Consider the following 27,235-nt stretch of genomic DNA (forward strand, 5'->3'; position numbering starts at 1 on the left):
CAGGAGGGTGCAGCAAGGACCCTGCTGGTTGTGGGTTTCTTCTTCGTACTGGGGTCTCTTTCTTCCATTTGCTTTTCCATTTCCATTTCCCCCTTTTTTCTTTCTCTCTCTCTTTTGCTTCCGAAGCAGGGTTGCTTGAAGAGGGTCCAAAAGGCTGAGATCCCTTTCCCCCAAACACATGCAGCACGCTGCAATAATGTATTTGGATGCAGGGTTTTTGTAGGGAAAATGGAGGCTTGAGGACTGCTGTTGCAATCCAGTGTCCAACCCCTAATGTCCTTTGAGTTGGTGTTTAGCAGGTTACTTCCTGTTCCAAGCAGTACTATACTCAGAATTGTCACAAGGGGGTGTTCCAGACACAGTGCCCTTGGTGCAGCCGCCGTCCATTCCGGGGAGTGGGGAGAGCCATCCACCTGTCTGCAGGTAGTCTCTGGAACCGCTCCTGCTCCACCTGAGTCTGGCCTCTGGGCTCTGGTTCTTGTAACAACCGGTTTTTAAGTAAATGGTTTGATGGAAGCCTGTGAGCATAGCAAAGCGACCTGCTGCTGCTGCTGCTGACAGGAGACGGGCAGTCGGTCAGCCCTGCAGCTCACCCATGGGGGGCGGGGGGGGCTGTGTTTGGCCATCAGTGGATCTTGGAATGGCCTCTTTGTGCATCTCATGCCATGTAATGGGCAAATCGCATCAGGCTTAAGCCTTGAGATGGGGAATTACTCTAACCTGGCACTGCCAGGCTGGCCCAGACCCGAGCCCTGTCTCTGACAGTGGCCAGTCACAGATGTGTCGGAGGCAAGAGTAAGAAGAATGCCACAATGATGGGCGTGGGGTAATCTGCCCCCCAAATCACAGGGTTACTGTCCCTTCCAGAAGTGGGGTTAATCCTGGTGACTCTGCATCCTCCTGGCTCTTCTCGGAACCCCCAGCAAGTGTAAAACTGGGCTTGAAACATCAAAGAAACCCCTGCACACCCCCGGCAGCATTTCCACTTGTAATCTCCTCCAGAATGCCACATGTGTTGGGGGAAGGGATTTCAGCTGCTTGGACCTTCACCAGGCTTCAGTCTGTACTTGGCCCCTGACCGAGGGACTCTGCCTATCTGCAGCACACTAGTGCTTTCTGTCCTTCCCTCCTGGCTCCTGGCTCCTGGCTCCTTCCCCGACTCCCCCAGACTGCACTGGCCTGGTCTGTCTCATCACAGGCAGAGCTCACATGTGAGAGTACTCAGAGGAACTCCTGGGGGCTAGCAACGTATGTCCCATAGCATCTCCCCAACCCTTCCCTCTCCCTCAGGCTGCAGGCCCAGCATTCACGGCTGTGCTCGCATTCTCTCTTATCAGCAAAGCAGGGCCTGGAGTGGCTGGGATGTGGAGGGATGAAAACCCAGCTCTCTGCTGGTCACCCAGCGGTGACGCTACTGCCTTCCAATTAGCCCTGCCTCAGGGACGTAGCAGTCAGGCTCCCTGCATTGGGCTGGCTTTCGGGTGGGACATGGAGCTGAAATCCTTGTGCCTGCTGAGACGCCACGGCCCCCATAGGGAATTCAGGGCCTGAATTAGGTATCCTGCTGCCAAGCATTTCCGTTCGGTCCCGCTAAGTCTCTCCTGGCAGTTTTCCTTGACTAGAGTCCTGTCATCCCTTCCTGTCCCAAATTGGTGGGACAGTGTTGCTGTGGGTTGTTTGAACAACTGCTGTGCTATGCTCCGGAGGTGGCTGCATTGTAGTTATGGGGGAAGCCAATCCTTGTAAGTACCATGTACAATTTAGAAAGTGCTTTGGGAGGGCCTTTGGGACTGCCACCTCCCCGGGCAGTTTAAGGAGACTAATCATGTAGCACTCGTGTTTAGAAATGATTCTTTTATTAATTATGTGTTGGCTGGTGTGCGGGGAGAGCCTGGTGCTACTTCAGAGAACTGCCAGCTGGATTCGTGCACACTGGCCCCCCCCGAAGCTGCCTCATCCCCTTAGGCAGGCCCTTCAGTCAGCAGGAGATGAGGTCAGCAGCCTGCCCAGGTGGTAGGGCCCTACTGAGCATGCAGGGACCCACATTCAGTTCATTGCTTGTATTAAATGTGTGGCTGAGCTGCAGGTGAGTACCAAGTCTGCTCATCAGCTTTGACTTTGCGTGGCTGCAGATTCAGCAGCCTGGGGCAGGGCAGACCCTTTCCATGGCGTTGGGGAGACCCGCGTGCAACAGGACTGCATCTGGGCCTCCTTGCTTCCTGCCGTCGGAGAGCCTGACTGCCTGGTGAGTGGTGATCCTGCAGCTCGGGGCACCTGCTGCACAGGGGGCAGGGAGCACATCAGGTCTGATACTCCTCTGACCAGTGCCATGTTGGGTTATTTGTCCCCTGCTAAGGGAGACCAAGGACTTTCTATGGGCTGGAGTGTCACCATCTGCTGCCCGGCTGGGAAGATTGAGATCCTGAGACGGGGTGACTAGGTCAGGGAGAGAGATGGGACTAGTGAACATGTTTAAAATTCCCCCAGGTGAGGCTGGGGTCACAGTACAGCCACTGCCAGTGCCTGTTCATAGCCTGTTGGCTGGAAGGGGTCGCTCCTTGTCTGCATGTAGGGGCCAGTCCAGTCCCATGGTTGTGAGCTCCCTGCTCCCTGCGTAGGGAATAGGGCAGGAAGAAACCCACTCTGGGGCACCAGTGGCGCGAGTCCTATGCTTTGGGCGGTGTTTCCCTCAAGCTGTAGAGCCACTCAGGTACTTGTCAGGGTAGCAATCCCCTTGCCAGGCTGGGAGAAGTCTGTGCACCTGCGCACAAATTCCTGAGCCCTGGGGAGAGCTGGCCAATGCAATTTGTAGCAAAAATGGGGAAAAGCGAATGCAGTCATAGAAAGGGCTGGACAGTACCTACCTACCACTTGCCTATTTCGGGTCAGACGCCTTTGTTCTTTCCGCTTGCTCAGGGGTTTCTCATGGCTCTGCCCTGCTCAGCCCAGGGGGCCGGTATTAATTATTACTGAAGCCCTAGCCTGCGTGTAATCCATAGCTTTACTGGAACAATAGGTCAGTGTTTAACAAGCCAAGCTGTACCAGTTACACGCTGTACAAAATCAAAGCCCCAGTTCCTTTTTTGGTTCAGTCAACGCACAGATGACTGAACACAAAAGCACCCTGGGTCCCAGCGGTTGGGGGAGTATTCATTGGATGAAATAGCAGAGCACCGTCCTGCTGCAGGCTGCGGGAGGAGAGGAACCGTGCCGCGTGGCTGTGTCGGAGGGAACCATGAAGCTGGTTTGCTGTGCCTGTGCATGGCTGTTTCGGGGCATGTTTCTAATCAGCTTGCTGTGGCATTTACTGCAATTAGCCACGCTCAATCAAGTGTCTTTTCCTCTGTGCTGCAAGGATTCAGTGGCGTGTAGTAGTTAGTGCAGCGGCAGGATGCTGCCTTCCCGCCTGACCTTTTGGCTTTGTTTCGCATGCTTTAAATCTCTTCAGAGACAAGCGGGGACCCCTCCCCCATTTTACCTTCTCTTCCACTGTTACCTCTTTGGCAAATCCTTTGCCTTCCCCCTTTGGGCTGTGCACGGAGCTGTACGTGGGTCCAGTGAGATGAGAAGACCATTGCCTTTTTTCACTTTTAAAACGTTGAGCGCTGGTGGGAGATGGCGAGGGGTGTGGGCTCTGGGCAGGATTCCCTATAACATTTTCAATCCATGGGCAGGGTAAATTTTTTTCTGTGCACCAAGGCATGTGCAGCCGTGTACCACACATGCTGCCCACTGGGCAGCACCTGAATCTCTCCTGAGTGGCCGCCCAAGTGCTCAGCTTACAGGGAACCCTGATTCAGGGAGGGAGTTTGGATGCAGGAGAGAGCTCAGGGCTGGGGCAGTAGGTTGGGGGCAGAGGGCTGTGGGGTGCTGGCTCTGGGAGAGAACTCAGGGCAGGGCAGGGGGCTTTGGGCAGGGGGCTGTGGGGTGCTGGCTGTGGGAGGGAACTCAGGGCAGGGCAGGGCAGGGGGCTTTCGGGTGCTGTCTGTGGGAGGCAACTCAGGGCAGGGCAGGGGGCTGTGCGGCAGGGGGCTGCGGGTGCTGACTCTGGGAAGGGCTCAAGGTTGGGATAGGAGGTTGGGGACAGGGCGATCTGGGGTGCTGGCTCTGGGAGGGAGCTCAGGGCTGGGGCAGGGGGCTGTGGGACAGGGTGCTGTGGGTGCTGGCTCTGGGAAGGGCTCAGGGCAGGGCGTAGGGTTGGCTGGGGCTGTGGGCTCCGAAGTGGGGCTGGGGCTGGGGTTTGAGGTGCACGCTGCTCTGGGAGAGGGGATTACCCCAGCCTGTGTCCCTAGCTCTCCTGTCCTGCTGGTGGAACATGGCTCCTGCGGGGGCGAGAGGCTGGAGCAGCATCTGTGCTATTGGTCACTGGGAAGGGAGTGTTCATCTTAGCTTGGAGGCCGTGCCCAGCACGGTGCCGCTCCTTCCCTGGCTCTGGTGTGCAGCTGCTGCGCGAGCACTAGAAACACACGGCAATCGCCCTTCAGAAGTCCATCGTCTGGCCCAGGGGCTCACGTCAGGGTTTGTTGGAGGGCAAAGCAGGCTCAGCTCCAGGAACGGTTTTCCAGCTGCTGCCTTCGGAGTAATCAGACCCAGTCCCCCCCGGCCGCCTCAAGTTTCCCTCCAGATGCCCCAGGTTGGGAATTCTTATGGGGTCGCTTGTGGGGAGCTGAGCATGGAGAAAGGGGCTTTTGAAAGGGGGGAGGCAGCTCCCTGCTGGGATGTGCATTGTGTTGGGATCCACATGTGTGCTGGAATCTGGGATTGGGGTGGGATCTGTGCGCACACTGGGATCTGGCTGTGTGTGCTGGGGTGTGTGTACATATACACAGGGACCTGGGTATATGTGTTAGCTGCAAGATGTGCTGCAGGTAGCGAGGAGGAGTGTCGATTGACACCTCAGCCGGCTGTTCTGTCTGAGGGTAGAACTCAAGTCCAGTCAGGGTGAGGAAGTGTGAATTCTCACACTGTAGCCCAACCCTGGGGGGCCCGTCTGCCTCATGCCATCTGGGAGTGGGGCTGGCAGTTAGTTTCAATCAGCCATGAAGGGTTTTTTCTTTCTCTGTCTCTCCATCCTGGGCCTGTGGGCACTTTCACTGCTGTCCCCTTGTGGTCACACTTGCTGCCTCTCCTGGCTCTGACTGTCTCTCTCCTCACTTCAGCCGGCTGCACCTTTGAGGAAGACGTGGATTTAAACCAGTGTGAGTACAGCCAACGGGAGGATGATGACTTTGAATGGGAGCTGATCCGGAGCTACGTCACACCTCACCTGACCTCTGACCTTCCTCATGGTGAGTCGTGTCCCTTCTTTGCTCTCCAGCAAACCCCTGAGCTTCTCTGATATTTCCACAAGTCAGACGCATGAAATCTACCTCCCCCTACAACACAGAGTATTTCATTTCCTTCCCACGGCTTCTCACTGGCTCCTGCAGCTGCTAGCAGCAGATCCGCAGTGTCATGTCTGCCAACATGGCAGCCTGTCTACTCTCCAACTGCTACAGAGGAGACAACCACACTGTGCTCTCTCTGGGAGACGTTGCCTTGGTTCTTTCTTGTGTGCTGGTTTTTTAAGCCATTTTAACATGAAAGTACCTTTTTATTTTTTGTAGAAGACTAATGCTGAGCTAAAACCCACCAGGTGCCAAGTGACTTACATGAAACTGTGCTTCGATCACTGTAGAACTTGCAGGCAATATTTTTTCCCCCATTATCTTAGGTTAAAAGACTCCATCCAATAACTGGTGGTCACAGTGTGTGCACAATGATATGTGCAGATCTGTGGTTGTAATCAAGATGCACTGCTGCTCTTCCCATCTTTGGATCAGGTCAGGGCTGGGGCCAGCAGGCCTGCAGGTGAGCACTGCTGCTTTAAGTTTGCTCCATGTTCCCTTCTTGAGTCCCCCAGGACTTATGTGTGAATTCCCCAAATAAACTGGCTGGTGAATTTTTGCCTGCAGATTTGTGGCCTGTGGCTCATGCAATCGCTGCAAGTAGTCAGTCCCTGCTCCCTGGGTTGTTCTCTTGGCTTTGCCCCGCATGGCCTGGAAGGTGTTGTGCAAGCCAGGCTGATGGGCTCAGTGGAGACAGTGCTGGTTCTGTTGGCTTTCCAGGGTTCTGCAGCACGGTTCCGGGGGAGGCTCTGCATCGTGATGATGTGCCGGTGCTCCCAAGAGCCTCAGGCTGCTAGCGGAGGTGTGCCAGTGCTGGAGTTCCCCTGCAATTGAGTGGCATGGCTGGGGGTGCTGGCACAATCCCACCTGGCTCTGGAAAGTCCAGGCTTTATGGGTGTATTGCTGTCCAGTGGCTGGGCTCGCAGACTGGATAAAGAGCCAATGGCTAGTGCTAGCCAGAGCGACTCTCGAGGGGTTATGGCCTGAGAGTCGGGGCTTCTAGGCCTGGCTCCCCATGCAGTAGCTGGGTGTACTGCCTGCTGCACCCGGCTCCACTCCATGGGGCCGTGCAACCCGCAGCCACTGGTGCCAGGCAAAATGGAGACTGGTTGTGGTTTTCACTTCCCAAGTTGGGGTGTGAGGTTGGACTGCGCCCCCTGCTGGTCAAGGCCTGACACTGACCCATGTCCCACACCCCGAGGAGACTTCCCAGTGGGAGCAGCTTGTGCCCCTTTCTGTGTGTCTGCAGTGTCTCCCGGCTCAGCCAGGCAATCTCAGCTCCTTTTCCTCAGCTCAGGGGCACCATTCCAGGCTTGGGTGTGGGTAGACTGAGGACGCGGCTTCAGCGGTATTTCTGAGTATGCTCAGTACAGCCAAGCAGCAAAGCCGGGGGAGGGGTATTGACCTTATCTCCCCCTCCCTTCACATCCCCTTTTTCCAGGGGCTACCAAGGCACATGGTGACTCTAACTTTTTGGCAGATAATGTAGCAATTAGCCAACGGGTGCACCATATACAGTTCCTATGTAAAAGAAAGAATTAAATAAATATTACACCCACTTGGATTTAATGCTAACATATTCTGATATCTTGTGGTGAGTCATTCAAAGGCACACGGGTTAGCCTTCGAATTTTAATATATATTCTTATTTTATCACTAACGCTACAGAGAGGGAGAGAGAGAACCTGGCAGGACTCTGGGCTGTGTCTCAGCTCTCAGCAGGGAGTGGGGCCTAGCAAGGGGCTTTGGATAAGAACATCAGAATGGCCGTATTGGGTCAGACCAAAGGCCCAGCTGGCCCAGTGTCCTTTCTTCCAACAGTGGCCAATGCCAGGCACTTCAGAAGGTGAACAGAAGAGGCAATCACCAAATGATCCCTTCCCTCTTCCCCATCCCAGCTTCTGGCAAACAGCAGCTAGGGACACCACCCCTGCTCATGCTGGCTGGCAGCCTCTGATGGACCTGTCCTCCCTGAACTTATCCGGTTCATATTGGAACCCCGCTGTCCTCTGGCAAAGAGTCCCACATGCTGAATGTGAAGAAATAATTTACTTTGTTTGTTTTACGTCTGCTGCCTATAACTTTCATTGGGTGAGGGTCTTGTGTTACGTGAGTGAAGGCGTAAATAACATTTCCTTTTTCTATTTTTCAGTAATTCCAAGATTTCTTTCTTGAGTGGCAACAGCTATATCAGACCCCCTCATTTTGTATGTAGAGATGGGATTGTATTTCCCCATGTGCGTTACTTTGCATATATCAACAAACACTAAATTCCATCTGTTGCCCAGTCACCCAGTTTTGTAAGATCCCTTTGTAGCTCTTTGCAGTCAGCTTTGGACTTAACTGTTCTGAGTAATTTTGTAACATCTGGACATTTTACCACCCATACAGTGACAAGCAGTATCTGAGCAGCTTGAAGCTATGGCCCCTGATGCTCCGTCTCCCTTCTGCCCAGGCCAGAGCATGGAGATGAGGCCTGGTTCTAGAGTCTGGGAGAAGATAGAGGCTGGTTTGTAGCTCAGTAGTATAAAGAATTTTTATTCGAATATTTACTGCTTGATAGAAAGCTCTTTACTGCTCCATCAATCTGACACAGGCTGTTACTCTTGCCAGCTTAGTCATACTGGTGCTTTATTTTGTTTTCCATTTGTTCTGAAACCCTGCCCTCCCGTACTCTTCCCTCCTTTTTCTGTTCCTCCTGCTTCCTTCCTGCTTTCCCAGATTGCCCTCCAGTATCTACAAAGCAGGCGCAAGGCAGAGGACATGCAGTCTAGCAGAGGACCACTGGGGGGGATGGGTATTGTGGTTTGCTCCTGCGGCTTGTGTGTTGGGGCGGGCTGGGTCAGACAAAGCCACCTGAAAATGTGAAAGAAGCTGGAATGGGAGAAAGACGTGAAGGGAAATAGAGACTGAGAGAGAAGAGGGAGAAAGAGGAGGAGAATAGAAGACATGGGAACAGAGGAGGGCCAGTAAAAGGCCCTGGGTAGAGTAGAAGGTCAGCAAACCCCTGCAGGAGAGCCATGGGCATGGTGGAGAATCTGAGACTGGTGCCCTTGGATTCTTGCAGCTGTACAGATAACATTCTCCACTATCTGTGGGACATGAGGCCACTGACCCAGTGTGGTGAGTTCGAAGGCAAGAAGCAGGAGCCAGGGCAGTCCAGCCCACACCATCTGCGGGATGATAAATCACAGCGTGTCAAGTGTGTAATGACTTTTCCTCTGAAATGGCTGGTGTGGGTGGACTCTGCATGAGTCTCTGTGTCTGTCTGCTTATTTTCTCCCCCACTCTGAGCTGGTGCCTTTTGGGCACAGAATACTGAGTCCATGATCACCCCAGCTTCCTTTCTCCTCCCTCCCACCAGTATATATCACAGCCCCAGCTATATTGCAAGGCATTATGATGTCTTGCTGTGGTCGCCCAGAACTATGAGCAACTGTGTCACCACTGTGCCTCAGCAAGAGTGAGCTTTGCTGCTTCTAAGCTCCATGGCAGCTCCCCACCATACCAGCCTGTCTGCCTGGCCAGCAAACTCGCTGGGTTTCTGCCCTCCCAAACCTGCCCTTGCAATTAGTGACCAGTGAATCCCCGCCCCCCAGAGATGTCTCTCTGCAGTGGTCAGTCCCTCCCACCATGTGCTCACAGAAGTTACTTGATTTGCTGCCTGCAAAGAAACACGGAGCCCAGCTCAGGCTGTGAGGTTAGCAGCTGACTTCACTAGGAAAAACTCTGAGATGGTTTCTAATGAAACAAGAATAAATGTAGTAGCAACAAACACAAGTTCAAGTGATTTTGAGTGAAGGTGAAAGACAGACTAAGCAGGCACGGGGCTTTGGGGAAGAGATGAAGTGGGGTGTGGGCAGAGTTAAGGCAGTTCTGGGGCAGAGTCGTCATATCCATAGAATGAGGTGGGGCAGCCACCCCAGAGCCCGTAGGGACCTGCAGCAGCCGCCCCAGCCACCTATGGACAGGATGGGGGAAAGGTTACCTGGAGCAGGGAGCAGGCTGGGGAGGACAGGTGGCAGTAGCAGCAGGGGGTTGCTTCCTCTTGGCCACCTCTCCTGCAGCTGCACTCCCCACAGAGCGCAAGCGAGAGCATGCTCTGCTGTGCTGTGTTCCACCACGCCCCCCACAGCCTGCTGAGCCCCCCTCCTCTGTGGCAGTGGGAAGTGGCCACTTCTCCCAGCCGCTCATGGTGGCGTGGGACTCAGCAGGCTAGGAGGGCTAGTGGAGCAGAGCTTCAGTTGTCACTGAACAGGGTAGTGGCAAGCAGATACTTTAGTTAATTAATATTAACAGCAAGGGAAAGGAGTGCAATTAAAGGAAGGGACAGGGTAAAATATTTACGTAAGTTAGATGTACTGACATCAGCAGGGCCTGATGAAATTCATCCTGAGGTACTTCAGGAACTAGCTGCAGCAATTTTGGAACATTAAGAATTATCTTTAAGAACTGTTGGAGGACAGGTGAGGTCCCAGAGGACTGGAGAAGGGCAACCGTAGCACCTACCTGTTAAAAAGGGGCATAAAGAAAGCCTCAGGTATGATAAAACAATCAGCATAACTTCAATATTTGGAAAGATACTCGAACAAATGATTAAACATCCATTTGTAAGCACACAGCAGATAATAGCATTAGAAGGGCTAGCCCGCATGGGTATGTCGAGAACAAATCATTGTCAAGCCAGCGTTTGACAGCATTGCTGGCTTAGAGGATAGGCATGAGGCAGTAGATGAGATATATCTTGATTTAATAAGATTTCTAACATAGTCCCACATGTCAGTCTTATAATCAAACTAGGAAAATGGGGTCTACATGAAATTACTATGAGGAAGGCGCACAAATGATTAAAAGACTGTACTCAGCGGTTTGCAGTCAGTGGTTTGCTGTTGAAGTGAGAGGGCGCATTTTATGGGGTCCTGCAGGGATCAGTTTTAAATCTGAGGTGATTCAATAATTGCATTAATGGCTAGGATGATGGAGTAGAGACTATGCTTATAAAATCTGTAGATAACACCAAGCTGGGAGGGGTTGCAAGCACTTTAGAAGACAAGATTAAAATTCAAAATGATCTTGAAAAATTGGAGATATGGTCTGATATCAGCAGGATGAAATTCACTAAAAACTAGGGCTAAGAACTTAAGAAGGAAAAAATCAAACGCACAACTACAAATGAGAATAACTGGCTAGGTCAATGTACATCAGAAAAGCACCTGGGTGTTACAGCTGATCATAATAAATGTGAAGCAGCCATGGAAAAGGCTAGTAGTCTCATTCTGGATTCTGTTACCAGAAAGGTCATATAAGTGGTAACTTTCTCTACTGAGCTGGTGAGCCTCAGCTGGAGTACCATGTCCTGTTCTGTATGTACACATTAGGAAGGATATGAACAAATTGTCAAGTCCAGAGTAGAGAAGCAAAAATTGGTGCAATATGTAGAAAACCTGACCAGTGAGGAAAGGTTAAAAAGCCAAAACTGTGGGTACGTTTAGTTGGAGAAAAGAAGACTGACGTGGGATGTGATAAGTCTTCACATATGTTAAGGAGTGTGATCAGCTTTTCTTCATGTCCACTGAAGATAGAACAAGAAGTCATGGGCTTAATCGTCAGCTAGGGACATTTTGCTTTGATACTCTACTAGGACGATCATTAAGTGCTGGAACGGGCTTGCAAATGAGGTTGTGGAACCTCTGACATTGGAGAATTTTAAGACTAGCTTGGTCCAACACCTGTCTGGGCTGGTCTAGCTCTGCTTAGTCCTGCCTCAGCTCTGGGGTTGAACTTGTTGACCTCTTGAGCTCCCTTCCAGCCTGACCTTTCCATGCTCCTGTAACTCAGTCAGGGCTTGGCACTGCAGCTGAGTACACTGGGGCTACCTCTGCAGCAAAGACACACCTCATACAGCAAGACCTGGGCAGAGTCAGGAAGAGAACCCCAGGTGTCCTGATTCACTGTTGGTGCCCTTGCCACTGTCCTCTCTGGTCTACTCTTAGAGAGGGTGTTGAAGTCGTATTGTGTAGGTTAGTCAACCTGCACTGTATTCAGAGAAGATCACTGAAGTGTCTCTGACTTCAAAGGAACCAGGTGCCTTCCGCTGTCTCCAATGGGAAGGAACCTCACTCTCCCTTGGGGATTAGTTGGTAGCAGATAACCAGAGTGACTGGAATACTAGAGCAGCAGCTATAGACTGGCTGTTCCCTGGCCAGCAGTGACCTGCTTGACTTGGAGTGGAGTCTAATGCTACAGTGAGTGCAACTCCTTGGATTGCTGAGGTCTTGACAGAACCCTCAATTCCAAGGAAAACTCAGGGGTTCCCTGTATTCCCTCTCCACCCCCCATATTCTAATCAGGTGAGATTCATGTTCTGCCCTCCACGGAGAAGGAAGAAGCATTGCCATCAGCATTCCCAGAATTCCTGGCCTCCAAAGGCTTGTTCTGCATCTCTAGCCACACAGGAGTCTTCAGAGCAGAGATTAAGCATATTAATCTGCCGGGGCGAGGTTGTACAGCTCTGATCAAAGCCAGGAAAAGTCAACACTAGCATGAATGCGTTGGAAAATCAAGCAGCGTTGTCCGAGTCCATTAATCAGGAGAATTCAATTAATTTTTTTCTTTTGCAGGAAAAATTATGGCTGTTCTGTACACTTAAAGGTGTGACGGATGGCTAGAGACACAGCCACTCAGCTCTCCTCTCTGCAGCACTTGAGCTGTGCTAAGCCAGACCCGGGTGGCTCTTCCCAGCAATGTTAAGGGATCAGTGCTGGGTGTGAGCAGCGCCTCTGCAGAGCCCCACTGGAGTCACTGTGTCCTTGTCCATGCCATGTGTAGGACCTTAGGGGACAGAGCGTGTGTTTCTTGTGCCGCCAAAAACTCTCTGGTTGCTCTGTGATTCTTTGCCAGTGAATTGTGGGACTTGGCGGCCTCTTGACTTGCAAAGCAATGGATGATCATCAGTGCTTGCGTGCGTTAGCCTGTGTCCTCCAGCCAAGTGGAGTGGTTATCAGCTAGCTTGGTCTGAAAACATTGTTCTGGTGTTGTGTGTGGACAGGAGAGGATTAGGGGCAAGGCCAACAGAAAGACCCAGGTGACTCTGCTGTGAAAACTGGCCTCTTTCTCTCTCAAACTAGATTAACTTGAGAGCAGGTAACCTGAGTGAACTCTGGATGAAGACCTTACCAGAGGCTCCTTCCACATGAGGAAATTGCATTGGTTTAACAAAAAGCATGATTCTAATTAAATGGGTGCATCAGGCTGCACGAAGTCTATTATTTGCATTTGAATCAGGTTTACATTGGTTTCACTTATGTGAATTTGGAATTGGTTTAAATCGGTAGTTCTCAAACTGCAGTCTGCACGCTGGTCCACACCTCCCTTGCACCCCACCCCACGGTTTTGGATCACCAGCGCCAGGTTCCAGCTGGGCCAGGGGCAGCGGGGCGGGGAGTCCAGAGCCTTGCAGGCCAGATCTGGCTTGCGGGGGGAAGCAGCAGCTCTGTGCAATGTCGATCCCCCTCCTCTTGGCTGGAGGAACAGCAGCACAGGAAACCTCTCATGGGAGACTTTCCCAGCTGCTTCCATTGGCCAGCCAATGGGAGCAACGGGGGGGGGGGGGTGAGTGGGAGCACAGAGGCAGCTAAGTACTCACCCTGACCCCTGAGCCCCATTCCCTTCACATGCCTCCTCCTATCCAGAGCCCACCCTCAGCCCACTCCTGCACCCTCCCTCCCAGCCAGCTCCCCACATGCAGCCCCCTCCTGCATCCAATCTCCCAGCCTGACCCCCATCACCTAGTATGCCCCCGCCCCCATCTTCCCTTGTACCCACATCACCTCCTGCCGAGACCCTGCAGCCCCATCCCTATCCTGCTCCCCAGAAGTCCTCTTCCACACACTGAACCCCTCATTTTGGCCCCACCCCGGAGCCTAGGGGAGCCCACAAAATCCACTGGTCCTGGAACCCAAGAAGAGTTGATTTGGCCTCTGGGAAGCCCTGAACCTCAGTCCCTCCTCCTTCTCTGCCCCTTGCGGGGCTGGAGTGTGAGGAAGGTGAGGTGTCTCAGGGGCCACGTCAGTAAGGACAGTGTGTGTGTGCTTGTTTGCTTGTTTGTGTACTTCTCACTTTTGCATGGCTCCAACTGACTTTTCCATAAGGCAGCAGCCCCCAGCCCACAAAAGCCCCCAACCCCCCACCATCAATGGAGACAATTTTGAAACCTTCTGTTTGGAACAGAAATTCATATTTTGCTTCATTTAAAACAAAGTTTGGTAAACAAACGTGATATACGCAATACTGTCTAAACATACATACACCCCCTTATTTTTAAGCTGCATATTTATGTTCTTATGCTTCAGTGTCCTAATATGAATACTTTAGTATTTAAGGTATTTAGAGAGAGAAAATGCATTTTGTCCTCATGGGTGGTTGTCTGGTGGTCCGTGAACCGGTTTGCATTGAGCAGTGGGGCCGTTGGCCAAAAAGTTTGAGAGCCACGGAAACCAAAATAAGCCATTTCAAGGCCGAAATAAGTGCAGCCTTTTGCTCTGGTTTAACTGTCAGTTTAAAAACCAATGCCATATCCCATGGGAACTAGCTCTTGGGGGACTCGTCCAGCTCAGTTGGGAGGTTTTTAAGCCACTGCTGAAAGACGAGAAAGCAAGCCGTTCTAGTGCACCCTGACCCTCCCTGAGTGGCCCTAACCTCTGTCCTTGTGTAAAAACTTTAGGGGTACATGTAAAAAGTGCTGAGAACTCTCACAGTGTCAGCATGAGCCTTGGGCCGGTTCCTAGTTTCCTTACTACCTGAGCTTCTGGAGTCCTGTGATTTAAAAAAAGCAAACAAACAGCCCAGTAAAATTCTAGTCCTCTGGCTTGCTCAGCAAAGCTGGAAGATGCGACTCCCGCCCCCAAGTTCAGATGGCAAATGACAAAAACCCCCTCGATTTTGATTTCGACTCAGGAATTTTAAGGCAGAGGCAGGATTTTTGGAAGCCGCAGCACACAACTCCCAAATGTGTGGGCCTGACCAGAGTGCAGAGGGGGTCAATTTCAGAGGCCTGGGAGCAAAATAAACTCTCTGCCCTGACTCCATTTGTACAAGCAAATGGAAACTAGCTGAGAGGAATGGGCTCTGCTGGGAGCTTGTTGCCACTCGCCGACTCTCATTCCTCTTCCCAGTGACCTTTGCCAAGTCAGGCCCTGCTCTGTGTCTCAGTTCCCCCTACATCCAATGGCAGTAATCATCAAGATGTGCAATGAATGCGCCCCCCTGCTGTGCAGCCAATGGATGCCGCACACTCCTACCATGCTGTGTGTGGTGGGAGGGGCAAGACAGCAAGAGAGGAGAAGAGCAAGTCTCTCTCTCCTGCCTTTTGCCCGTGTGAATGTTTGAGCCAAGCGTGGCTGGTTGGTTTGCTGGGAAGGGGGCTGACCCCCTCCACGTGGGTGTTTACTGAGCGGGAGATGTTGACAGGCAGCTCCCGCTGTCTTATCGCCCGTCTCCAGTCCACTCCGCAGCTTGGTAGATAAATAATATTTCATATCAACATTGCCTCCCGAGGGAGTACTTTACAAAGGCGACTCATGGTCTCAGATTAAAATGAGTTTTTATTGGCGATCAGCCAATTTCAAGGAGCCTAGAATTTATTTGGACAGCTCCTGGCTGCTCGCCACCGTTCCTTTGCCTTTCCATTTGGGTTGGTTTGCTTTTTCTTTCCTGCTTTCTGTTTGTTTTCCTTCCCTGCCTGGGAAGAAGGTAGATTTCTGTCTCCCAGATTAACATCTGGCTGTTTTTTGTTAGCTAAGGTTTCATTTAAAGGGACGGCTCTGCTGTGCCTAGAACATTCATTCCTTGATGCAGAAGCCTGGGGACCATCACCCCAGAGGATCTGGCTCTGAAAAACAGTGGTTAGAATTTATTATGGTGGTGCCTGGGGCCTCAAGACACAGCCCATTGCCTGAAGAGCTTGCAGTTGACTAAACAAAGGGTGGGCGGAAAAATGCAGAGGTGGTGTTGCAGAGCGAGACTGCTAACTTCCAACTGTCCTGGGTTTTACGCAAAAGGTGCAGGAGAAAACCCAGCTGCTTTGTTCTTCAGGGACCTCAACCAATGGCCTGACCATTTGCAGTGGCCACACCCCAAGTCAGAGTGTCCCAGCCTGTAAGCATGGTTACATTCATTGTAGGCATTCACTCAGGTTACCAAAGGCTCCAGATCACACTGGGACCTGTCGTATTCATTAGTTTCAATTTTCCAGTTTTTGCTTCATCTGCAAGCTATCAAGGAGGAGTTTGTTTTCTTCCAGGACATTGGTAAGGGTGTTGATGAGTGCTGGTGCAACAAGTGATCCCTGGATCCCCCTGGAAGCAAAGCCATTCAATTCTGCTCCCTCCATACATTTCCATTGCCTAAAGTCCATTTAATGCCTTCCTCTGGGCCTCACTCCCCAGCGGAGCAGTTTCTGCTCGGCTCTGGAACTAGGGCATTCTGACCCCAGCTCCCGTGGCAGAGCCACCTCTGTGCCAGGGATAATGCACTGAGCTCCTTTTCCCCCACCCATTTTAGGGAAATCACCTGAATTCACCCCTGTCATTTCAGCCTGGGGATGTCCCACCCCTCAGGCTGCCCAACCCACTGCCATTGGGATGCAGGCAGAATTGTAGTATCTTCCCTTCCCTGCCTCCTTTGGTCTTCCCTGCCCAGCTCATAGCCTCCTTAGGTGGAAGGGATGAGGTTGGAGGGGCACAGTTCACTCCCCCACAGCTTGATGGGCTGCTAAGAAAGATTTGCAGGGAAACAGGAGCTGGGACCTGCACGGCAGGTAATGGCAATGGACACAGAACACCTAGGCTGTGGCCACACTAGCCACTGCGTTCGGAGGGGCTATGGTAATGTGGCTCTTTTGGATATGCTAATAAGGCACTACCATGAATATGCAGTGCCTCATTAGCATAATGATGCCCACGCACACTTCAAAACTGCCAGTTTCAAAATGCAGCTGCCCGTGTAGCTGGGGGCCTTTCAAAATGGCCCCCTGATTTCGAAAGCCCCTCATTCCCAAAACCAGATATACATGGTAGTGCCTCATCAGCATATCCCAAAGTGCCAAAAGGAGGGGCTAGTGTGGCCACAGCCCGAGAGATAACAGGTTGTTCAGCACAGTCCAGCTGTCCTCGGCCTTGCAGACCTCTGCTGCCCCGGGGAGTGCTGGGAACTTAATGACAGAGGCAGCGTGAAAACAGACGGACTGGCAGCAGTGCACCATGGGAAGGAAGGAGAGACTTTCTGGGGTGAAGTGGTTGTTAGTGCTCTGTGGATAAGACAGTTGCCTGGGACTTGAGCACTGAGTTCTAGGCTAGGTGACCTTGGGCAGATCCCTGCTCTGTACCTCAATTTCCCTTCCCCCCCTTGGGTACTGAGAGCTTTTTGGGGTGGGGGCTGTCTCTCCCCTTAGCAGGATTGTATGTTTCCCCAATGTAGCCTGATCCCACTGATGGTTCCGATGGCTCAGCATGTCTGCTTCACACATTATTTATTGTTTGTATCGCTGTACTGCCCAGCAGCCCCAGCAAGGGACCAGCGTCCCCAGTGCTTGATGCTGTATGTATACAGACCTAGGTGACAGTCCCTGCAGATCCCATCCCTGCCCATAGAGACTGTGTTCGGAACGCAGTCTGGGGGAGAGAACCTGCCCCAGCTAATGCTGTCAAGGGGGATCTGACGGACGGTCATGTTAATTCCTCCCCTAGGGCTATCTGTGTTTTGAAGGAAAAGCACTTCTGGAGCCAGATAGCCAGAGAGGCTCGTTCAGTTTGCTGGAGGGGCTCATCCGGCTCGGTGTGGGGAGCCAGAGCAAATGCATCAGGCACACAAACCGTTAGATGCTGGGATTAATCTTTCAAAGAATGTCCTTGAAGGAGATATATGTGATGCTCAGACCAGCCTCCTGCTGCCCCCTGGGCTGTTGCAGGCTGGTGGGGCTCACTGGGTTCCCCATCAGACCTTTATTCTCTCTGTGTATTTAAAACCCCTTAACAAAGCATGAAACCAGCTGGAGGAGAACAGCCCCTCCTCCCCCTTCTCTGCCCGTTCAGAGCAGCTCTTGCGTTTGATTCTAAGTGTTTGTGCCACTGGCTGACAAAGTAGCTGTGGCCATGCTTGGCACAGCTCCCCAGCCCAGCCGCCTGCCAGCCACATTCCCCCCTTGTCTCCATCCTCCTACCCAGTGAGCCAGATGGCTCCCCCATTGCCGGCTGCCACAAGACTCCCGGGGCCAGCTGAAGAGTGTACCAGGTCTGTTTGCCAGGAGTCACTTGGATTTTTCTGGCCCCTTGGAGCTGCTTAGGGGGCCATCTTGTTAATTGGCTTGGGATTAGATTTTCACAGCAGCCTTCAGAGGAATTCAAAGCCACTTTGTTAAACGGAGCTGCTGTCATTTTGCTGAGTGCAGCAGCACAGTGGGAATCCTCTGGCGAGAAGGGATTTTTCTCCGGGCGCCTGTGAACTGTGCTGGGTTTGATTAAAGCCCGGGCTGGTCTCCCCTACCTCAGCCCCTTCCTTTAAAGTGGATTCAGCCCTGAAGACAGAAAAGTTCGACTTACCTGCAGTAGTTTGCAGGCCCACAGATGGGGGGCAGTTACCTTTGGGCCTAGTGATTCTAAAGGGCCCAGAGCTCCAGGCCACTGCCAGTGTTACTGCGACAGTGGGGCTGGCTGGAGCCTCAGCCGCAGGCTCCCCAGTGTGGGCAGTGCTGAGGGCTGTCTGCTCCCTTTCCTGCACCTTCTACCCAAGGCTCTGCCCCTTCTGGAAGCACAAAGCCAGCTCCCCTCCCATGGCCCGGCGAGTCTATTGGCTTCCCTGGTAGCATGGCAGCCTTTCCCAGCACAGGTCCTCCAGGGCTCTGGAGGACGAAGGGAGTTCCATCTGTAGAACCCAGAGGCACTGAGACCTCATCTGGGGTGAGTGAAGTCTCTGCTCTACAGCCTCAGCTGAAAGCCAGCTGGCCTTTAGGTCATGTGGTAGAGTGCAGGGCTTCAGACCCTTGGCTTGTAGGTTCTATCCCTAGTGTTAGCAACCTGGGTCTGTCAGCGTTACAACAGGTGTATTGGCTGGGGAAGAATTGCTGGAAGGTCCCAGAAGCTTGGGATGCACTTCCTCAGCCCCAGGAAGCATGTAGTACCCCAAGGCACTGAGACCTCAGCTGGGGTGAGTGAAGCCTCAGCTGAGAACCAGCTGGCCTTTTGCTTATGCGGTGGAGCACAGGGCTTTAGCCCCTGTGCTCGTAGGTTCTATCCCCAGTGCCGGCAACCCAGGTCTGTCAGCATTACACATCTCTGGGGTCCTTCAGTGCTTGGCTTTTCTGCTGAGCTAGTGCTAGCTGTGGGAATGGCCGTTGGGATGTGGTGGTCATCTGTGGGCCAGGAGGTGTGCTGAGACCCACCAACTTGTTCCCAAACCCCCCACCCCCAAGCCAGCTACAAGGTGGATGCAGTTTTCAGTCTCTGCTGACCGAGGCTACATTTGAAAACAGGTCACTGGTTGAGATTGGTTCTGTGGGATGAAATATCAAGCAATGTCGCTTGTTGATCCTTGTATGAGAGGCTCAGAAAACAGCCGTATAGCAGGGCTGGGCAAAACACGGCCCGCAGCCCCGAGCTGGCCTGCCAAGCTGCTGAATCCAGCCTGCAGGTGCAGTGGGAGCCTTAGTCAGGCCTGTTACCTGCCCCGCTCCCCATGTCATTCAGAAAAGCTGGCTGCAGGACCCTGTTTGTGAACGGCTGTGAACTTGGGGTTGGGGAGCGAGAGTCTTTGTGTGCTGCCCCCTCTCCCAGAGCAATCTTGCAGCTCCTGCTGGCCAATTTCCGATCAATGGGAGCTGCGAGTTTGAAGAAAAGGCAGCACGTGAAGTGCTCTTCCCTCCACTCAGGCTTGCAGCTGTTCATGGACACACATGGCCCTTCAGCCAGCTGCTCTGAGCAGCCTGTGGGGCCATGGAAGGGAAGGAGCCTCCTGAGGATCCTGTTGTCCAGGTGTCTCCTGGCCAGAGCCTGACTCTGCCACTCCCACACCTCCCCCCGCCAGCCCTCTGCCTCTCACTGCTGCCTCACTACACCAAATAACCGAAACCATCTGCCCCCACTCCTGAACCCATATCTCCACCCAGACCTTCCAGCCCAGTTCCCTGCCCTAATCACAGCCCACTTCTTCGCCCAAACTCCCTCTCAGACCCCACAACCCCCTACGCCCCAGTCCCTTGCCCCAAGCTCCCCTCTGCACCCAACCTCCATCCCAGACTCCTCACCTCCTCCATTAATCTCCTGGAAGAGTGTGACCCTTGACCACTTACCAAATTTTTGGAGCAGCCCCCACCAAAAATGATTGCTCACCCCTGCCTTATAATAATAAACTCAAGCCACCCAATCTATTTAGCTTAACAAAGGGGAAAGTTAAAGGGTGATTTGGTCATATTTATAAGTACAGTCATACCCCGAGATACACCCATTTGAGTTACGAGTATTCGACTTTACGAGGAGTTTCATTTAATACCCCTACTTCAGCTTACGAGGCATTTCTTTGCATTTACGAGGACCGATTTGGAGGCTGGCGGCTCTGGTAGGCAGGCACTGAGGGGATGGAGTCGGCTGTGTTGGTCTTGAGGCAGAGGCCGTGCAGGGGGGCGGCGGTGCCCTCCGAGAGGGCAGCAGTCTGGTGCAGGGAGGTAGACTTGTCCGAGTCCCGGCAGTAGATGACGCCGCTCTGCAAGATGTGGATGCTGGGTGCGCAGCCCATCCAAGCCCCGCTGCTGCTGCTCACCCGCTGGGCGCCTAGGGGGCCGCCGCCGCCCACCCTGCGCAGCTTGCTGTCTGTGGTGCTCCCTCCCATTTAGCGCCTGGCTCACCTGCCGCCACCGCCTCGGCTGCCGCTGGCGGGACCTCTCCGCCATGCAGCCCCGCACAAGAAAGGCATTGCCCCTCGCCAGCTGGGAGCCCCCTGTGCCTGCCTAGCTCCCCACGTGGCCAGCCCCTGGCAGCGCCCCCTCCCCGCTTAACCTAAGCTGCACTCAGGCCGGGCTGCCTCCCTGTGCCCTGTTCTGCCCTGCCCGCCCCCTTGCACCGGATTTAATGGGATTTGGTGTTGTCTTAGCATAAATAGGTGTACATTTTGGGGCTCAGGAACACATACAATTTTTTCCCATTGAAATTAATGGTAATTACATTTTTGATTTACGAGAATTTGCCCTAAGAGGGGCTTTTCAGGAACGAATAACCCTCGTAAGGAGGGGGGAAGACTGTACCTACATTGTGGGGAACAATATTGGATAATCAGCACTCCAGTTTAGTAGACAAAAGTCTCTCCCAATCCAATGGCTGGAGGTAGAAGCTAGACAAATTCAAATGGGAAATAAGATAAAAGCTTTTAGCAATCAAGATAATTAACCATTGGAACAACTTACCAAAGGTCATGGTGGATTCTCTGTCACTGGCAATATTTTAAAACAAAGATGGAAAGTTTCTCTAAGGAGTTTGCTCTAGGAATGATTCTGGGGAAGTTCCACAGCAGGTCAGACTAGATGAACCCAATGGCCCCCCCTGGCCCCAGGAGTTAAGAACATCCAACAGCAAGGCCTGCTGGCTGTGGACTGGCCCATTCAAAGTAGGGACTGCTGTGTATAGTCCAGGTGGAATAGCAGTGACACATGTGTCCTGGATTCTTTGGTCTTGCACTAGGTATTTTTTTTCTGTTGGTTGGTTGAGTTTTGCTCGAGACCCTTAATTCCCAATGTGGTTTTGGGACTTGATTGTGACTGTGACGCCAGCACGGGTTAGTTAGCCCATCCCAAACCTGCCAAGAGAAAACTGCAAGAGTTGAAGACAAGAACTGGAAAAGCAGACAGTGATTTTGATCATCTCGGTTTTGGGCGTTCAACTCAAAGTCCTCAAACGGAGCTGGGTTTTTCACAAAGCACAGAGTATTCCTCCCTCCTCTAGGAAGCCAGGCTCCTTAAGGGTGTCTCAGATTAGGTCCCCAAATCTATAGTCCCTTGGAAATGTAAGCCAAGGACATGAAGACCATCAGACATGAGACCCAGACTGTTCTCCAAGCTTACCTTATGCATATACGACATGGGCATTTGGGCCCTCTGGAGACAATGTCTGGACTTCTTGGTGTGAAAGCTCAGATAGTCCTTGTGAGCATCAGCGTAGTTGGGAGATGTTCTACAGGAGCCTTGTTAAAACTCCACTGTCGCACTAAAGGGTTGTTGGGATGATGTCTCTGTCTCTGTCTGGTTCCTATGTCTATGGGTACCAATGAGCTGTGCACAGGCAGGGCTCAGAAAACTGGTATATGGCAGTATGGTCTCCTGCAGCTCTCTGCAGAGCCTCTCTGGGGCCTTGTTACTAAAGAATGTGATTGGGGCAGCACATTACCGACCCAACAGTGAGGGGTTCCCCCATCATGGTAGGTCCATCTCTCTTAAGAGGCCATCCTAGGGTGGCAGAAGAATTCTTCCTCTGACATAGAGCTGTTTGCACCGTTGGTTAGGTCAGTTTAATTACACTTTTCAGGAGGGTGGTTCTCTCTCACCTTCACCCCCACCAGGGAGGTAATTTTGTTGCATCAGCCAAGCTCAGTTCTGACTTGATGCTCAGCTTTCATTACAAGAACGGGATAAACTGTAAGTGGTAAGATTTGTGAAGAACACCTCAAGAACGGGAAGGGGTTGTGAAAGCTGTTGTCCTCTTCTACCCAAGATTCCCTGTATCAGAGACTCTCCCTCAGTGCAGGGCCCAGGCATCTGTTGTAAGTGACACTTTCACTGGGGAGCAGGAGAAGGCTGAGACACACAGTAAACCCTTAGGAGCTGTCCCAGGAGAGTTGCTTAACCCTGCTGGGGCTTTCTCTCCACTTCTCTTACACTGTGACTCAGTCACATTTTGTAGGGAACAGACCTTCTTTTACATTTTCATGGAACCTGGGAACAAATGGTGCTTCACCATGCTTAGCTCAGGGCACAGCTGCATTCATTAGTGGCGGCTTTAATGCAACCCTCAGAAGTCCCTTACCACCTGCATCCTTTGTTGTCTTTTCAGAACTATCGAACGCTCTCAGTGGCTACGTCTACACGAGCCCCATACTTCGAAATGGCCACGCAAATGGCCATTTCAAACTTTACTAATGAAGCGCTGAAATGCATATTCAGCGCTTCATTAGCATGCGGGCGGCCGCAGCACTTCGAAATTGACGCGCCTCGCCGCCGCGCGTCTCGTCCCCACGGGGCTCCTTTTCGAAAGGACCCTGCCTACTTCGAAGTCCCCTTATTCCCGCTTATGAGCTCATGGGAATAAGGGGACTTTGAAGTAGGCGGGGTCCTTTCAAAAAGGAGCCCCGTGGGGACGAGACGCGCGGCGGCGAGGCGCGTCAATTTCGAAGTGCCGCGGCCGCCCGCATGCTAATGAAGTGCTGAATATGCATTTCAGCGCTTCATTAGTACACTTCGAAATGGCCATTTGCGTGGCCATTTTGAAGTTTGGGGCTCGTATAGACACGGCCAGTGTGTTGTCTTGCCACAGAATGGAGCTCACGAACAGCCATCACTTTCTTTGGAGCAAGTTCCTGCTCCAATGGTTCTTGTGGCCCTAGGCTGGGATGACACCTTGACAAGGTTTTGAGTACAGCTGAAACAGAAGCAGTTTCCTATCCTGGAAATACATTTTGAGAGTTCAATATTTTTCCTTGTCCTAAGCCAGGGAGAAAAGTCAAAATCTCATGTGCCTTCTCACAAATCGAAAACGTTATTTTTTTCAGTTTGGGTGAAGGGAAACATTTTTGTTTTGATAAGTTTGAAATATTTTATTTCAGGTTTCACCTTTCTCCCCTGCTCCCCCTTTGGTTTAACTTTTTTTTTTTTCTCAATCTGAAAAGTCATTTCAAACCAGAAAACTGGAATTACACATTAGAAACTATTGAAACAACAATTATTTGACAATTTCAAAACCTCTTTCCAAGAAGTTTCTGATGTATTTCTGTTTCGTGAATAGTAGCACAGAGGTAGCCATGTTAGTCTGTATCTTCGAGAACAACAAGAAGTCCTGTGACACCTTATAGACTAACAGATATATTGGAGCATAAGCTTTTGTGGGCCAAAACTTATGCTCCAACATATCTGAAAAAGATAATCAAGGTGAGCAAATCAGAGAGTGGAAGGGTGGGGGGGGAAGGTCAAGAATTAGATTGAGTCAAGTATGCAGACGAGCCCCTATAGTGACTCAGAAAGTTCCCATCACGATTTAAACCGTGTGTTAATGTGCCAAATTTGAATATAAAAGTCAGCTCGTCCACTTCTCTTTCCAAAACCATGCGATAATTCCTCTTAAGTAACACACATACCTTTAGGTCATTGACAGAATGCCCCATTCCATTAAAATGTTGACTGACTGGTTTGTGGATCTGGAGTGTTTTGATGTCTGTTTTGTGCCTGTTGACCCTTTGTCTAAGGGAGTTAGAAGTCTGTCCAATATACAAAGCATCTGGGCATTGTTGGCACATGATGACATATATGATGTTAGTAAAGGAGCATGAGAAATTGCCCGTGATTCTGTGAGTAACGTGGTTAGGTCCAGTGATGGTATTTCCAGAGAAGATTCGTGGACAAAGCTGGCAGCGGGCTTTGTTGCAGAGAAAGGTTCCAGGACTGGTATTCCTGGGGTATAAACTGTGGCTTTTAGTGAGGATCCTCATGAGGTTGGGAGGTTGTCTGTAGGAGAGAACAGGCATGTCACCCAGGGCCTTCTGTTTTGGGGACAATTTATAACTCCAGATTAGTGGAACTGCTATGGGCACCCACATGGCCCCACAATATGCTAATATATTTATGGCTGACCTGGAACAACGATTCCTCAGCTCTCGTCCCCTATTACCACTCCTCTACTTAAGACACATTGATGACATCTTTATGATTTGGACCCATGGTACAGAGGCTCTAGAAGAATTCCACAGAGACTTTAACAATCTACACCCCACCATCAACTTATGCCTCGATTACAACATGCAAGAGATACATTTCCTGGACACTACAGTACTAATCAAGGATGGCCTGATCAGTACCACACTGTACCAAAAACCTACTGATCGCTAGACTTATCTACACCCTTCTAGTTTCCATCCTGCACATGTGACTAGATCCATTGTTTATGGTCAAGCTCTTAGGTACAATCGCATTTGCTCTGATCCAACTGACAGAGACCAGAAACTACAAGAACTTTACCAAATATTCATAAACCTGAATTACCCACCAGAGCTGTGTCTACACGTGCACGCTACTTCGAAGTAGCGGCACTAACTTCGAAATAGCGCCCGTCGCGGCTACACGCGTCGGGCGCTATTTCGAAGTTAACTTCGACGTTAGGCGGCGAGACGTCGAAGTCGCTAACCTCATGAGGGGATCGGAATAGCGCCCTAGTTCAATGTTCAACGTCGAAGTAGGGACCGTGTAGATGATCCGCGTCCCGCAACGTCGAAATTGCCAGGTCCTCCATGGCGGCCATCAGCTGGGGGGTTGAGAGATGCTCTCTCTCCAGCCCCTACGGGGCTCTATGGTCACCGTGGGCAGCAGCCCTTAGCCCAGGGCTTCTGGCTGCTTCTGCGGCAGCTGGGGATCCATGCTGCAGGCACGGGGTCTGCAACCAGTTGTCGGCTCTGTGGATCTTGTGTTGTTTAGTGCAACTGTGTCTGGGAGGGGCCCTTTAAGGGAGCGGCTTGCTGTTGAGTCCGCCCTGTGACCCTGTCTGCAGCTGTGCCTGGCACCCTTATTTCGATGTGTGCTACTTTGGCGTGTAGACATTCCCTCGCAGCGCCTATTTCGATGTGGTGCTGCCCAACGTCGAAGTTGAACATCAACGTTGCCAGCCCTGGAGGACGTGTAGACGTTATTCATCGAAATAGCCTATTTCGATGTTGGCTTCACGTGTAGATGTAGCCCAGGAGAAGTAAAAAAACAAATCGACAGGGCCAGACGAATACCCAGAGACCAGCTACTCCAAGATCGGCCCAAAAAAGCCAAGAACAGAACACCACTGGTCATCGCCTACAGCCCCCAACTCAGACCACTGCAATGAATTATTAAAGACCTACAACCTATTCTTAATCAGGATGCTACACTCCAGAAGGCCCTGGGTGACAGGCCTGTTCTCTCCTACAGACAACCTCCCAACCTCATGAGGATCCTCACTAAAAGCCACAGTTTATACCCCAGGAATACCAGTCCTGGAACCTTTCTCTGCAACAAAGCCCGCTGCCAGCTTTGTCCACGTATCTTCTCTGGAAATACCATCACTGGACCTAACCACGTTACTCACAGAATCACGGGCAATTTCTCATGCTCCTTTACTAACATCATATATGTCATCATGTGCCAACAATGCCCAGATGCTTTGTATATTGGACAGACTTCTAACTCCCTTAGACAAAGGGTCAACAGGCACAAAACAGACATCAAAACACTCCAGATCCACAAACCAGTTAGTCAACATTTTAATGGAATGTGGCATTCTGTCAATGACCTAAAGGTATGTGTGTTACTTAAGAGGAATTATCGCACGGTTTTGGAAAGAGAAGTGGACGAGCTGACTTTTATATTCAAATTTGGCACATTAACACATGGTTTAAATCGTGATGGGAACTTTCTGAGTCACTATAGGGGCTCGTCTGCATACTTGGCTCAGTCCAATTCTTGACCTTCCCCCCTACCCCTCCACTCTCTGATTTGCTCACCTTGATTATCTTTTTCTGATTTGTCCTCCTTGCTTACTGTTTTTGGTTCTCTGTGTCTTAAATATTGAGTCTGTTCTGGTCTGGCTATGGTCTGAAGAAGTGGGTCTGTGCCACGAAAACTCACCTAATAAACTATTTTGCTAGTCTTTAAAGTGCTACTTGACTGTTTTTTGTTTTGATAGTGTATAGACTAGCGCGGCTTACTCTCTGTTACTATCCAATATGTCTGTTAGTCTATAAGGTGCCACAGGATTTCTTGTTTCATGAATAGTTTTTGTTTTGACAAATTGGCATTTCCTGATGAAAAAATGTTATCAAAAATTCCCAACAGGCTCTATTTCTGCTCTGGGGTGTAAGTCCTTGGTTTGTGAAGGCAGCAGATAAATCTCCAGTCCCTGTTCTTTGGAGATAAATTCTCAAAGCCAATGAGGAGATTTAGGCTTATTTGAAATCAATGGGAATTGGGAAGATATCTGAAGTGAGGATGACCTCAGGGCTAGTGCGCCAAAGACATTCCAGTTCATGGAGCATTGGGAAACTATTTCATGGCTTTAAAACAGCTGTTGCTGTAGTTCTAGCATCCGCAGAGGGCTTAAAGAAGCAGCTTTGTTGATTAGTTACAACACTGTGACTAACCTGTAACTGCCTGGGAACTTCCTGATTGTACCCAGGCTGTGTGCTAGAGTTGCTTGGAACATCAAAGAGACAGTAGGGCTAGAACTCATCTGGGCCTACTCCAAAAACCTGACCCCTTGCACTGAAAGAGAATCTCCACTACATGCTAGCATTATAAGGCCTAAGATTCACAATTAAGCAATTCTGATTCCAGCCATTAGAGGGCAGTGGAGAATAAACATGCAGTGCTTATCATGACAGTGTCTTACTTCAAACGTAGTAATTACTACTGATGAACCTGTGTTTCAAAAATGATTTTTCCAAATAGTTTATATAGATCTCTGCTACTGCATCACTATCTCCAATCAGTGGGGACATGTCATATTAGAGCAGGGTGGGAATTAGCTTCTCCTGTCCGCAGATCTTAAAGTAACTTTAAAATTTGTTACAGGTAAAGTCTTATTGGA

General features: G+C 51.1%; 1 protein-coding gene across 4 annotated transcripts in view; it reads left to right on the forward strand.

The window, feature by feature from the left end:
• PTPRU (protein tyrosine phosphatase receptor type U) overlaps nucleotides 1-27,235 on the forward strand; it is a 324,630-nt gene that overhangs the window by 79,487 nt on the left and 217,908 nt on the right. For 3 of the 4 annotated variants that reach the window (XM_074976599.1, XM_074976600.1, XM_074976601.1), the window contains exon 2: nucleotides 5,160-5,288. In XM_074976599.1, the coding sequence (XP_074832700.1) occupies nucleotides 5,160-5,288 (129 nt within the window). Of the gene's footprint in view, nucleotides 1-3,141; nucleotides 3,276-5,159; nucleotides 5,289-27,235 lie in introns of those variants that run through there. The other variant, XM_074976602.1, reaches the window with a different exon arrangement.

This window comes from Carettochelys insculpta, chromosome 24, assembly GCF_033958435.1.
Source record: "Carettochelys insculpta isolate YL-2023 chromosome 24, ASM3395843v1, whole genome shotgun sequence".
In the NCBI taxonomy this organism is placed as follows: domain Eukaryota; kingdom Metazoa; phylum Chordata; order Testudines; family Carettochelyidae; genus Carettochelys; species Carettochelys insculpta.